At 41.8% G+C, this 13,986-nt stretch overlaps 1 protein-coding gene across 2 annotated transcripts in view; it reads left to right on the forward strand.

The window, feature by feature from the left end:
- LOC119417430 (phosphatidylinositol 5-phosphate 4-kinase type-2 gamma) overlaps positions 1–13,986 on the forward strand; it is an 80,480-nt gene that overhangs the window by 49,358 nt on the left and 17,136 nt on the right. The window contains exons 5-7 of one of the 2 annotated variants that reach the window (XM_037684637.1): positions 9,689–9,835; positions 12,574–12,612; positions 12,706–12,819. In XM_037684637.1, coding sequence (XP_037540565.1) covers positions 9,689–9,835; positions 12,574–12,612; positions 12,706–12,819 — 300 coding nt within the window. Of the gene's footprint in view, positions 1–9,688; positions 9,836–12,573; positions 12,820–13,986 lie in introns of both variants that reach the window. The other variant, XM_037684636.1, reaches the window with a different exon arrangement.

Below are 13,986 nucleotides of genomic sequence, written 5' to 3' on the forward strand. Positions count from 1 at the left end.
TGCAGAGAAGCCGGAGGGAGCTGCCGTCCATCAGCTCGCCGGAAGTTCGCCGGACATGTTTATGTTTATCAGCGTGGTTCTCCCGTGTCGTGTCGGCGATTTTCAAAGCTGCATGTTTCTCATTTTTTATTTTTGTGAAGTTCTCCCACACTTTGGAGGACTTGGGCTGCGTTGGTCATTTGTAAAATTTACTTATGTTCCTTTGAAAACAGCCTCTGCTCCGACTCCCCCCTCGCTCTGTTCAACTCGCGCTGCAGTTTTTTTTTTTTCAAACTTTATTCAGTCAGTCAGCATTGACAATGAACTGCTCGTGAACAAAACGAAATGGCTCCGCAGTGCCGTGAAAGACGCATAATCGCGCGACACAACGAATCGATAATGAAATTCGTTGCCAACGCTTTTAATCATCGATTTTTATCGATTTTATCGATTCATTGTTGCTGCCCTAAATGAAATGCCTAACGGTAATGGCTAGGGAGTTTAATAAGATGTCCACCACGGCCACTCTTCACAGCGACAGGGGTTGAAAGTGAAGGAGATTCTCTGGATTGACTACCACTTAACTGTTCACAGATCGATTTAAGGATCTTTCAGTGAAGACAGCTGCTTGCTGTGGTGTCCTTGATGTCTTTCCATCAACTTCACCACTTGCTCTCGCCGAGATCGGATGCTTCTCCCCTCCCTCTCTGCTTTGTGCTCTGTCTGTCTGTGAAACTGCTTGTGAGCTCTCTTGCATATCCTCCAAACCATAATTATGGACTTGTTTTGATCAGTTGGTCCCTCAACTCAATTTAGGCGAGTCGATTTGCCATGTTGGCACGTATGCAGCTGGACATTAGAGGATGACACAGGAGTGGATTTTCACTCCTGTCCTGTCCTGGTCCCACAGAAAAAATCCTGTCCTGTCCCAATCCTGGTCCAGAGTAAAAAAATAATCCTGTCCTGTCCTGCTCCTGTTTTTCATTTAATTTTTAGGAAATACATTGAATTTAATTTGATCTTCTACTCATTCCTGTTTAAATTACTTTGTGTTCTGTAGTTTTATTTCAAAAGATAAGGCAACAGGAACAGTTCATCTGTGGTGAAATAGAGACATTTATTTCCTTAATCCAAACAAAAACCTTCACTAAATGTCATAAAACAAATAATCCATGGTCTGTAGTCCATATAATTTTTCTACGGAGGATCAGCTGCTGAGTCTGTTTCTGGCTCTTTTGAAGGTCAGTTACAGTAAAAACAAAAAATCTAAACCAGTCCATGGGTCACACCATGTCTACCTTACATGAAAGAACCCAAACATAACAAGTTGCATTTTACTAATTTATTGATTAATTGTTTCCTTTAAACAGTGACATCACTGTCATGTTTTAAATTGTTTAAACAAACAAACAAACAAAGAAAAATTATGTACCAAGCAGAGAACTCAACAAATAAAAATGTTTACAGGCATTATTATACATTGGACGACGTCCTCAAGAAGTTCAGTCTACGTGGTCGAGGTAACGAGCTCGTTTGGGTGAAGCATGATGTCGTGCATCTTCCCAGACTTCAGAGCGTCATTTACAGACTGGACCATTGCAGGTCTGGTGTTCCACCTCATCTGTCCACAGCTGGACCAGTCCAGAGCCTTGTGGAACCTAAAAGTGACAGAAGACAGTGCACGAGTCAAAATAGTGTTACAGTGACTACAAATTACAATCTGTTGGTCTTTCTTCTGGAAAAAAATATTTTATCAAAAACAAGAGATTTACAATTGAAATTAAGTCAAGAAAATGTGACATTTGAGTCAGAGTCAGAGTTTCTTTGTCATTCGCACCTCATGTGGTACATGTGGTGGAGCGAAATTATGTACACAGGGTCCCAGTTACATCCAACAATAAAATGTATAAGAAAAACAGTAATAACATCTAAGATATGAACTAAGAAAAACATCAACTAAATATACACTAAGCACTCATAACATGAAACATTGAACATCAGCACAAACATGAACATGAGTCTGTGAGCAGATGTGCTCGCATGAACACATCAACATTGAAACAGATCAGCAGCAACATGATATGGTTTTTCACAGTGATTATTCTGGTTATAGATTCATGAGTCTAACAGCCTCAGGGTAGAAGCTGTTCCTCAGTCTAGTGGTTCTACACTTAATGCTCCTTAACCTCCTTCCTGAGGGGAGTGGGGCAAAAAGTGTGTGTGCTGGGTGAGTGGCGTCCTTCATGATGCAGGTGGCCCTCTTCCTGCATCTGGAGGTGTAGATGTCTGTGATGGTTGGGAGGCTGATTCCGACAGATTTCTGTGCAGCCTTCACCTCTCTCTGCAAAGCTTTTCTTTCTGCAGCTGTGCAGCCTCCATGCCACACATTGATGCTGGAGCACAGGATGCTCTCCACTGCACACCTGTAGAAGGAGGTGAGGACTGAGCTTCCCAGACCAGCTCGCCTCAGCCGTCTGAGGAAGTAGAGTCTCTGATGAGCTTTCTTGATCAGGCTGGTGGTGTTGTTGCTCCAGCTGAGGTTGTCATTCATGTATACACCCAAGTACTTGTAGCTGGAGACCACTTCCACCACAGATCCTCTTATGTTCAGTGGGGTGTAGATGTTTTTGTTCCTTCTGAAGTCCACAATCATCTCCTTTGTCTTCTTCACATTGATGTGAAGGTTATTCTCTCTGCACCAGCTCTCCAGGTGTTCCACCTCTTGCCTGTAGCTGGACTCATCATTGTTTGTGATGCATCCCACCACCGCTGTATCATCTGCAAACTTTACAATGTGACAGCCTGGATGGGTAGCTGCACAATCATATGTGAGCAGAGTAAACAGAAGGGGGCTCAACACACATCCCTGAGGAGAGCCAGTGCTGAGGGTTATGGTGGAGGAGGAGAGGTTGTGGATCCTCACTAACTGTGGTCTGTTTGTTAAAAAGTCTAGTACCCAGTTGCAAATGGAGGGCTTAGTCCTAGTGTGGATAGTTTGTCCATCAGGGTTTGGGGGATCATGGTGTTGAAGGCGGATGTGAAGTCCACAAAGAGCATACGGACGTAAGAGTTTTTCTGCTCCAGGTGGTTGAGCGCAGTGTGGACCACAGAGGAGATGGCATCCTCTGTTGATCGGTTCTCACGGTATGCATACTGATGAGGGTCCTCGTTGATGTTGATGGTTGTTTTGATGCGAGTCATGACCAGTTTTTCAAAGCATTTAGCGACTATCGGGGTGAGGGCCACTGGCCGATAGTCATTCAGACCATTCACTGTAGAGCTTTTTGGGACTGGGATGATGGTGGCAGTCTTCAGGCAGGTGGGAACTGTCTCCAGGGTAAGTGAGGTGTTAAAGATGTCTGCCAGCACCTCACAGAGCTGATCAGCACATTCAACACTTTTCCGGGGATGTTGTCTGGACCAGTTGCTTTGTGCGGATTAATCCTCCTGAAGGTACTCCTTACTTCTGCTGAGGTCACGCTGAGATGCTCTTCATCCAGTGGTGAGGTGAGTCTGGTGCTGGGTGGTCTGTTCGGGTCTTCAAAGCGTGCATAGAACTTGTTGAGGGCATCAGGCAGAGATGGGTCTTTGGGGCATTGTTCACTCCTTCCTTTATAATCTGTTATGCACTTAATGCCCCTCCACATGCTCCGAGGGTCTTGTGAGATGAATTGACCCTCGATCCTCTGTGCATTTGTGCCCTTGGCCCTCTTAATACCAGCAACCAGCTCTTTTCTTGTCCTACTCAGCTCCTCTGAGTTTCCAGACCTGAAGGCAGAGTTCCTGGCTTCCAGCAGGGTACGCACCTCTGCATTCAGCCAAGGTTTTCTGTTTGGGTAGCTTTTAACATTTCTGATAGTGGAGACGGTGTCAGTACATGTACTAATGTAACCCAGAACTGAGGATGTGTATTGGTCAAGATCAAGCCAACCTCCATTTTCAGCAGCTTCTCTGAAAACCTGCCAGTCTGTTCGATCAAAACAATCTCTCAGTATGGGGCCACTGTCCTGGATCCAGCATTTAACTTTCTTTTGTACCGGTCTGGAGCGTCTCAGCGTGGGCATGTAAGCAGGAGCCAGGAAGATTGAGATGTGGTCTGACAGTCCTAGGTGGGGGCGGGGTTCGGCTTTATTTATTTCACTTATCATATTTTATAATTATTTAATCAACCTCACCAGGAAGACATTACAAAATTTTATGTATCTTACCTGCTCTTTTGAAGTGTGTGACAAGGGTCTTTGTGTCCAAAGCTGTTTAACAGTTTGCTTCCAGAGCTAACAGCTTCCTGTGTTAGGTAGAAAAATTAAATTAAAGACAAATAAAAAGCTTAGTGCTACTTCTTGTGCCATGCTTTATGAAACAAGTTATTGAATAAAGTATTTACTTATGTAGGTAAACATAGATGTTTTAAACCTGTTAAATTTCACCAGAACGCAGGAAATAGCAGCTACTTTTTTCAAAAAGTTATGGGGGAGGACCCACAGACCTCACACCAATATGTCCCCCCTACAATAATTCTAATGCTAAAACCCACTGGGGGGGGGGGGCTAAGGCCTCTGAAATGAACTGGGAAAAATCAACTCTAAAATTTAACACAACAACATAATTGTACACATCATATCTTAAATCTAAAACTAAAACAATTATTATAATATATATGTAACCAGCCTTTCTTATAAAAACTGGGATATTTTTATCGGAGAATTCTTTCACTCTAACAAGTTTGTTGTTGTACTGACATGGTTACAGCTGACAGTAACTATTTACACAATAAAGTGATGGTTATTCACATTTTACTCCATTTCAGTATCCAGCAGGACGACACAATATAAAAATAAGAATATTTTTACCGGAGAATGCATGCATTTTAAACGGGTAGAGTTCGGTTGTTTTTTGACATTACAAACAGCAACAGATAATAAAGATTTTAACCAAAAAACCCACTTAAAAAAGCAGAGCATAATTTTTAAATAAAAGGGACAAGGTGGAGAAAAATGCGCTGTTTGAGTCTGTTCATTTACTGACGGTAAACAAAGTCCGACTCCCCGCAGCTGCAGCTAAGACGTTTAAAGCAGCACAGCACCAAGTTACACTACTCTCATGAAGTTCAGGGTTATTTGACACTTTCCTGCCCGTTCTGTGAGTTTAATAAACAGACAGTTACTTCTTACCTTGCTTTACAAACTATTTCAGCCATTCGGTTTCTTTGCCGGAGACTTTGCTGCTCCTCCCACCCTCTCGGTGAAAAGCTACGGCTGGAACAGGTGACTTATGGGCAATGTAGTTCTTTTGACTTCTGTTAAAGTGAAGGCTTACTGAAAGAAAACTACAAAATAGCTGCGCCCGTGTTTTTTTATTTTTTATTTTTGTTTGTTTGTTTCATTTTCGGTTATTGGTCGGTTCCCGCTCCTGTCTGCTCCCGTTAGCTTTCAGTCCGGTCACGTCACATGAGTTATAATGAGGTTGACTCCGGCCCCACCGGAATCCGGCCGGAATCACTTGACCCGCGGTACTCCTGAAAAAATGTCATCCTCTACTGGTCATCTCATCGACTGGAAGACTTGATGATGTGTCTATTTCTGCTGCCATCTGTGGATTTTAAGGAGACATATTTAATTGGATTTACGATAACTGGTTCCTGCTTTTTGGATTCGTCAGGTGGCTGGTTTTGTCTACAATCAAGTAAGTCGTCAGCAGCAAATTTGTACCCAATCACGTTGCTTGCCTTTATGATGGCTTGGTTCGTGTCTCGAGTACCCGGACTCAAATGCTTTGGGCTGAATGGATCAGATATTGGGGGTTTTACTCAGTCACGTTCCATCGGTGTGGCCATGAACATTTCGGAACCAAGTGGCCCAACACAGACTAAAGGTAGATGTCATTAAGTTCTGCCTGTCCCCAAAACAACTGTGTGTTTATCTGAATTTGGCTCCCTTGGCTGGCCTTGAAGGCCATCTTATCTGAATTCGCCTGGAGAACATGTGATCTGATGCTCACCACCTCCTCCCTGAGGAATTTCCAACTGATAACCAGATGGAACCAGCTGAATAAACTTTGTGTCATCATTTCAGGACTCTTGGATTCTCATAGACGTTATTCTTGGCCATTCCCCGACATACCTCGAGAATGTTTACGGATCTCACTGGAGGACATTGACTGATTTTTCCATCCTTATCAGAACTCTTAAGCCTCCAGTATACTGCCGCGTATGTCCGTTCACGCGTACGTACGTGTGTACTGTACGCAGAGGGTTCAGACGTGATACTCCAGCGTACACCCCGAGCAGCTGCAGAGCAGCTTCACAGACAAGGGGCGTTAACCTTCGGGACAAATTGAGGTCGCCGACTGGTCATTTGCTGACACGCCTACTGGATTGATTGACAGGTCGGAAAAAAGGAAAAAAAGTGAGCGCTGGCAGCCTCCGCCACAGCGGTGTTCTGTGTTTATATGTTGTTAATAAAAAGATCTAAAAAAAAAAAAAAACAGGGAGCGCTGGCTCTACAGCCCACACATCAGACCAGCCCACCAGGAAATCTCCAGACCCTCCTGCAGCCACGCTGGACCTGAGTTTAATTCGCTCGTGACAAATTCTTCCATTTCTCACTATTTCAGTCATGGCATCAATGGAGGAGGAAGAGATCACTTGACTTTTGGCAAAAAAAAAAACTAAAGAAAAGACCAGATCAGAGATGAAGTAGGGGAATTTAATGCATTGGTGTCGCATACAAAACAGTCCGTCGCTTGGCAGTTTGTTGCGACACCGCGTACGCGTATGCGGTCGTAAAAATTTGAGCTTTGCACAGAGGGTACGCTGGGGGGGGTACGCACGTACCTCTGCGTACGTACATGCGTACCTCTGTGTATGGATGTACGCGGCAGTATACTGGGGGCTTTACAGTGACCTCGAAAGCATCTATGAACATTGCTGACCAATCTCGTCTCCTCCGTCTGCAGATTGTCTGTTACTATGTGCTTGTTTGTGCGGGGTGTTTTTGTTTAATATTTTGGGAGGGGGGGTCTAGGGCAAAAAAAAAAAGTCTGTTAGGATTTTTTTTTCGCCTCCAACTCCTACGTGTGTCCAGTTAACCACTGTTTTTGTCTGTCCAAACAGGTCTCACTTGTAATTGAGTCTTCGAGGCTCAATGTGATTTATCTGTTTAAATAAAGGTTGAATGAATGAATGAAGGCTGTCATTGTTTGTTGTTGTTTTCTGGAATGAGAGAGTAAAAATGTATTATCATAATTTACAGCAACTCAAGAAATGCCTTGTTTCACTTACAGTGTTGGGTTCAGGCAAATAATTAGCCCAAAGACCAATTAAACACACTCACACACAATATACTTAATTACACACTTGAGTAAATGTAATAAATTACTTTAATTCATGTTTAAATGCAATTCATCCTGCCATACCTGCAGTGTCTTCAGACTTTGCCAGCAAATTAAAAGTTGAAGCTTAATCATTAAATTATTATCTTTGTGTTAGATTTATTTATAAATCACATTTAAACACTGCTTGTACCAATTAAATTAAATAAAAAGTAACACACGTTCTCTATCACCGTCATTAATCAGAAAACAAACAAACAAACAAACAGCAGCTTCAGCTGCAGAGAGACTGACGTTACGTTTTCTTTCTTGAAACAGAACAAATGTAGAATATTGTAGAGACTCACCTGCAACACATGACGAGTTGTATCAGCTGTTCAGCTCCTTCCTCCTCCTCGTGACTCCGACATGTTTACGTTTATCTCCGTGGTTCTCCCGTGTCGTGTCGTCACTTTTCAAAGCAGCATGCTTCTCATTTTTTTATCTTTGTGAAGTTCTCCCACACTTTGGAGGACTTGAGTCGAACAGTTTTCTCTGCGTCAGTCATTTGTAAAATTTACTTAATTTCCTTTGAAAACAGCCTCTGCTCTGCTTCCTCCTCCCCCCTCGCTCTGTTCAACTCGTGCTGCAGAGTTTTTTTTTATTTCAAACTTTAGTCAGTCAGTCAGCATTGACATTGCTCTGCAGCTGAACAAAACAGCTCTGCAGCGCCGTGAAAAATGCTTAACTGCGCGACACATCGAATCGATAATGAAATTCGTTGCCAACGCTTTTAATCACTGATTTTATTGATTCGTTGTTGCAGCCCTAAAATTATCGGTTAAAAACATCTACATTGTACAAAATGTTACAATAAAACTCTTTGCTAAGTTAAGTACACTTATGTCTAAACTTGACACTGATCAAAATGTTTATAGAGGACTATATGTCCCATTATACTGTACTGTATTATATTTTTGTTTTTCAATCATGTTAAAATCATGTTGGATGCTGTCTATCATGGTGCACTAAAATTCATAACTGTCTGTAACTACCGTACCCACCACTGCACCCAGTATTCACTGGTTAACTGGTCACCATTAACTTCACACAGACTCTCTCACTGGTACATTTTCATCTTTAAATCACTTCTTGGTCTGCTGCCTTCATACATCTCCTCCTACATGTCTCTGTGTGAGTGCAGCTACAGCGTGCGCTCTCAGGACATCATTACCTGCAGTGTTCCCTCAGTAAGGACTGAACTAGACAAAAGGACCTTCTCCTATTCCGCTCCTGTTTCCTGGAATATCTTGTAAAAAGATCTGAAGCTCTCGACCTTGACCTCTCTAAGTGTCTTCAAACATCTGTTAAGTTCCTGGGAAAAACCAACGCAGACATGTTCTGGTTTTTAGTTTTCTACACCTCCCTACAACCTAGCCATTTTTTTGTTACTTCTCCTTTTAAATATCATTTTATTTTCACTTGTCAAAAAAAAAGTCTCAATTTGTACTCATCCTTTGATTGTCTGTTATTGTCTTTGTTGTCCATTGTCGTCATCATTCTTTGTTGAAACCAGGTCTCTCTTGTAATGAGTCCCCGAGGCTCAATGGGACTAACCTGTAAAAATAAAGGTTGAATGAAAAAAATAAAAAGCATGGAGGAATTTATTGAAATTCAATTCAAAAATACTTTATTAATCCCAGAGGGAAATAATATGTTGTGGTAACTCATCATCCTGGTTTCATTAAAGAGTTGTTCTAGATGCTGATGGCTGTGGACAGGAAGGATCTCTTGTAGCGTCTGTCAAAACGACATCCATCCCTCTCATCATAACATTTTTTCCCTCCTCCTCATTTTTTCTTATTATTTTTTAACCAAGTACATTTGTTTCACAGCTAGTTACTTTCAGACCAACACCTTTGCCCAACTCGCTTTTTAAAAAACAACTTTTTTATGTACCTTGTTGTCTTACGTAAATTAACTGGAAAGGCATGTTTTCAGTAACCTTTCACAGAAATTGTTTTTAGAGCGGTTGAAACAGGGGATGTGCTCTTTCTGAAACCAGCAAAAAGCTGCTTTAATGTTCATTATGTACTATGTCTGCAGCAACAAAACAGGAGTGTTCAAACAAACTGCAGGAAGTTCAGTAAGGAAGTCAAGTAAATCAAATAATGACATGTCACGTAGTTTGTGATAGAGGTGTCACAAACTAAACACAAGGATGTGCAGTTTGGCCAAAACTTTGACCATTTCCACTCCTCTATTTATTTTGTCTTTTTTTGTGTCAAGATTTTGACAGAAAATAGGATAGACTGAGTCTGCTCTGCTCTTTAATATTTGACTGTGATAATAACTGTGTAGCTGAGCCACCATGTCAATTCAGTCTGTTTTCTCCCTGCAGCACATTGTGAAGTGTCACGGCAACACGCTGCTGCCCCAGTTTCTGGGAATGTATCGGGTGAGCGTGGACAACGAGGAGACCTACCTGATTGTCATGAGGAACATGTTCAGCCACAGATTGGTGGTGCACAGGAAATATGACCTAAAAGTAAGGAGGAACTCGTCAACAGACTTTGGTCACATTTCAGTTCGTGTCTGTTCTTACAGAAGTTCCACAACAACAAGTTTTGTTGATTTTATTTTATTTTTATTTTTTTCTGAGGTTTGATTTAGAATTAAGCTTTGTAACAAAATTTCCTTGGATGTTTATAAAGTTTTGGGAGATGTTTTAACTTATAATCTGGCATTTTATAGACCAAACCAAGAAAGCAATCTTAAAATACTTTTATTCTTAACACAAATTTTCAGTTGGAGTCTGTAATCAATCCTTTATTGCCATTTCAGACCTGAGTGGTATACGACCAAACGAGTTCAACAGAACAGGGCTTTGTTTTTTTAGCCTGGCATGACGAAGCCCAACTCTACAAAACTGCAGGTTTTCTGTTTCTGCTGACACTTCATTCACCCAGACGTTCTGTTTTAGTGTCTGCAGTCACATTAAAACAGGCATTTTTAACGCTTTTTCTGATCAAAATATACAAATCCAGTAGCTACATTAGGGAAAAAAATCTGAATTTCAGCAAATCTTCACTGGAGATTAGGACTAGACCTACACACAAACACACGATACATCTACACACATACATATGATACACATTGAAATATGAAATGCATATACAGTGGTCCCTCGCTACTTTGCAGTTCGTTTTTTGCGTATTCGCTTTATCACGGTTTTTCGAAGTAAGATTGGACATGACACAATTGGCTGATTGATGCATGAGCCATGGATTGTTTATTTAAAATAAATTATTTTAAAGGTTTTAACACCTGTGTGCAGCCCACAAGTGCAGGGGGAAGCCCCTCCTGCAGCCTGTCGTGATCTCTTTCTCTGCCACACACACTTTTTTCCTGCTGCAGCGGCATTGTGAAGGGTTAACCCTTTGATGTTCTGCTGCACTTCTCTACAATTTAAATACTGTAATATTTCAAATAAACAATTCATTATTTTAAACATTACAGTATTTAAATTGTTTATTTAATTAGGGAGATTGGGAGTAACAGGTAAGAGTGAGTGTGATTGCAGCCTGGTACATGTCATGACAAAGTTTACTGAACTTGAACTTGGACTATTGTCCCTACTTGTTGGTTTTTCACTTATTGCGGGGGGCAGGGTACGGAACACCTGTGATAAAAGAGGGACTACTGTAAATTTCTAAATAACGATGGCTTGTGGTTAAATTTAACACTTAAATGCTACCTCCTCAATGACAGGCGGCGATTTCAACATTTTCACCACACAGAACATCTACCGTATGTGTTGCTGTTGGTACATGACTCCAGCCTCCTACTCCAAAAGTTATTGGGAAGGCTGAAATGCCAGTTTTTTTGTTTAATACCTACTGTAAATGCAGGACTCTGACTAAGTGATAACTGGGATTTATAATATCAGAATCAGAATAAGATTTATTATCATTGTACCAAAATACAGTGAGATTATGTTTGTACAGTTGTCTGAAAGATGGGAAGAGAATGCACGTTGCTGCTGCTAAAAAGCGTGGTCCCTTATTCTTTATAAGAATACTTTGACATTGTTGTCATCATTCTTTGTTGGAATCAGGTCTCTCTTATGAGTCCTCGAGGCTCAATGGGATTTACCTGTCTAAATAAAGGTTGAATGAAAAAAAAATAGAAAAAGGGCAAGAACCATGAGGGTAGATAGTGGTATTACAAAAAAAGGATCTCTTCACATCTTGCCCTATCAGGACACGATTTGAGACATCAAAAATCTCTACCAGCAAGCACATTCAAAAACATGATTACATATGCATTTGACGTCAAGACGTTGAGATTTGTCCATGCATTTTCAGATAGGCCACAATTCTGATGATGTTGTTTCAGCCGACAGTTCTGGTAAGGCTGCACAGAAGTTCTGGGGGGTCAGGCTTGTATCCAAGGCCAAACGGGGGAGTCAGATTCAGATAAGCCACAATTGTTGATCTTTCTTTAGACAGACTGTTTTTCCTCGTCAGCCTCGAGTCCTGCTGGAACTTTCCGGTCTAAATGGCCAAATTTCTGGATATCCGCTCCACTGATTTGTGTTATGAGCTTTCTTCAAGGTCAATCCCAACATGCTGACGGGTCCAAGGAGCCGCAGGTGGCCTACAATTCTCACAAATTGCCTCCATCTTAAGGTTTAGCTCAAAAATCAGCTGATTTTGAGTACTCATAGCACAAACCAAACCTTTGCACTGACTCGGAAGCTTTGTCATGGCCGAAACTGGTGCTGAAGTCTTCTTCCAAAGTCAATAAAACAGCCCCGCCAATGCCAAAGAGCAGAACCCCTGCTATCATAAATCCAAATATATAAACGTCTTCAGTGTACTCCTGAGACAGAACTGAAAGATATCAGCTGCCAAACTACCCATGGATCTCTGACATAACCCACAGCATGAGTCTTAGCCAGACAAGAGGGTTCTCCAGGACCCTGTTGTTTTGTTGAAAATGTTTTTTTTTTTGATTGCGTTGAAAGTCCAGCTCACCAGATCCATAATCATATTTTTCGTTCGGGAGATGTGTATCAGGAGCTTCAAACACACAGAGAGCAAAGCAGGAGGAGCAAGAGAAGAACGGTGAGGGAGAGCAGGAGCTTCTGCCTTGAGCGAGAGCCAGAGTAGCCAGAGTATACTGTCATTTAACAAGCTAATGTTCATTATAAATTTGCCCCTCAGAAATATTTCACACATTGGCTTTGTTCCAAGTAAAACCTATAACTCTTTGTTGTTGCAGGGTTCTCTGGTGGATCGTGAAGCAAGTGACAAAGAAAGGGTAATAAGTGTCGGCCAACTTCTCAAGACATATTACTGCTCCTTTCCTTGTTGTCTTGTATGTTTCACTAAAGATATTTTGTTTCTCCCAAAGGAAAAAGATCTTCCAACCTTTAAGGACATGGACTTCAGGAATAACATGCAGAAGGTGTATATAACTGAGGAGCAGAGGGAGAAATTCATGGAGAAACTCAACAGGGATGTGGAGGTGAGGGTGCGGTCTTGACAGGTGACACACTAAAGTTGTAACCCGTTTTGGTCACACAAGAGCATCATCAGCACACCACAGATTAGGAATGTGTCAGTTAACAGATTCATACCAATTCACAGATGTACAAGTGCACAATGTGACTGGATCAGAGGAGCAGTCATGTACTAATGCAGTTTTGAGGTTAAATCTAGATGCATCCATTTTTAATGACTTAGCATTAATAAAATCTATTAATAAAATCTATTCATTTTAGTATTAGTAGTAAATTTCAGGTGTATTTTCTGCAGACATCCACTTAAAAATCAGGAAAGTTGAGAAAAAAACTGTATGTTTTTGTATAAAGAATGCCTCTTTTCCATTAGGACCATTAGTACCGATACAGCACGGTTCGGCTTGGCACGGTATGAGTTGTGTTTCCATTATACTTTCAGTAATGGTTCTAGTGGGCAGGTTCATCTCGGAGCCTGCAGGAGCGCGTGAGGCTGGGCCTGGACCCCAGCCTCACGCGCTCCTACGGGTTGGCAGCTCGTATGATCCTCGGCAGTGAGCAGCAGAGCTCGGAGCGTGCGAGGCCGGGGCGTATTTGCAGTATGATAAATGGTAGGAGCATTAATATACGCTCCTGATATTTTGTTGTAGGGATGCACGATATTATCGGCTTGGTATCGGTATTTACTGATATTAGCGTTAAAATTCAATATTGGACATCGGCCATTCCATTAAAATAACTCGCCGATATAAAAGGCGCTGTTTTTGGCGGCAGCACAACGTGATGACGTTGCAGTGCAACGCGACGACGTCACGTGCACCTACCCGATCTCACGGTGGAGAAGAAAATTCAAAATGTCAGTGGTGTGTAATTTTTATTTTTTGTTGGTGAGGATGTTGGATTCCAAAGATTTATGGACTTCGTTGAGCCTCGTTACATCGTCCCCAGTCAGAGATATTTCTCAGACGTAGCCTTACCAGAGTTACAAGCCGTCATTTCCGACATCATTGAGAAGCTAACAGCTGATCGCACGACTTGTTGGGTGAGTTTTACCTCAGACATTTGGACGTCGAGTTAGCCCCGTTAGCATGATTAGTCTTACGGCTCAATGGATGGACAAAAACTTTGGACTTAAAAAGTCTGTCCTTCATGCACAGGAGTGCAGAGGATCCACA

Source organism: Nematolebias whitei, chromosome 11, assembly GCF_014905685.2.
Source record: "Nematolebias whitei isolate Nwh7 chromosome 11, NemWhi1, whole genome shotgun sequence".
Lineage (NCBI taxonomy): Eukaryota > Metazoa > Chordata > Actinopteri > Cyprinodontiformes > Rivulidae > Nematolebias > Nematolebias whitei.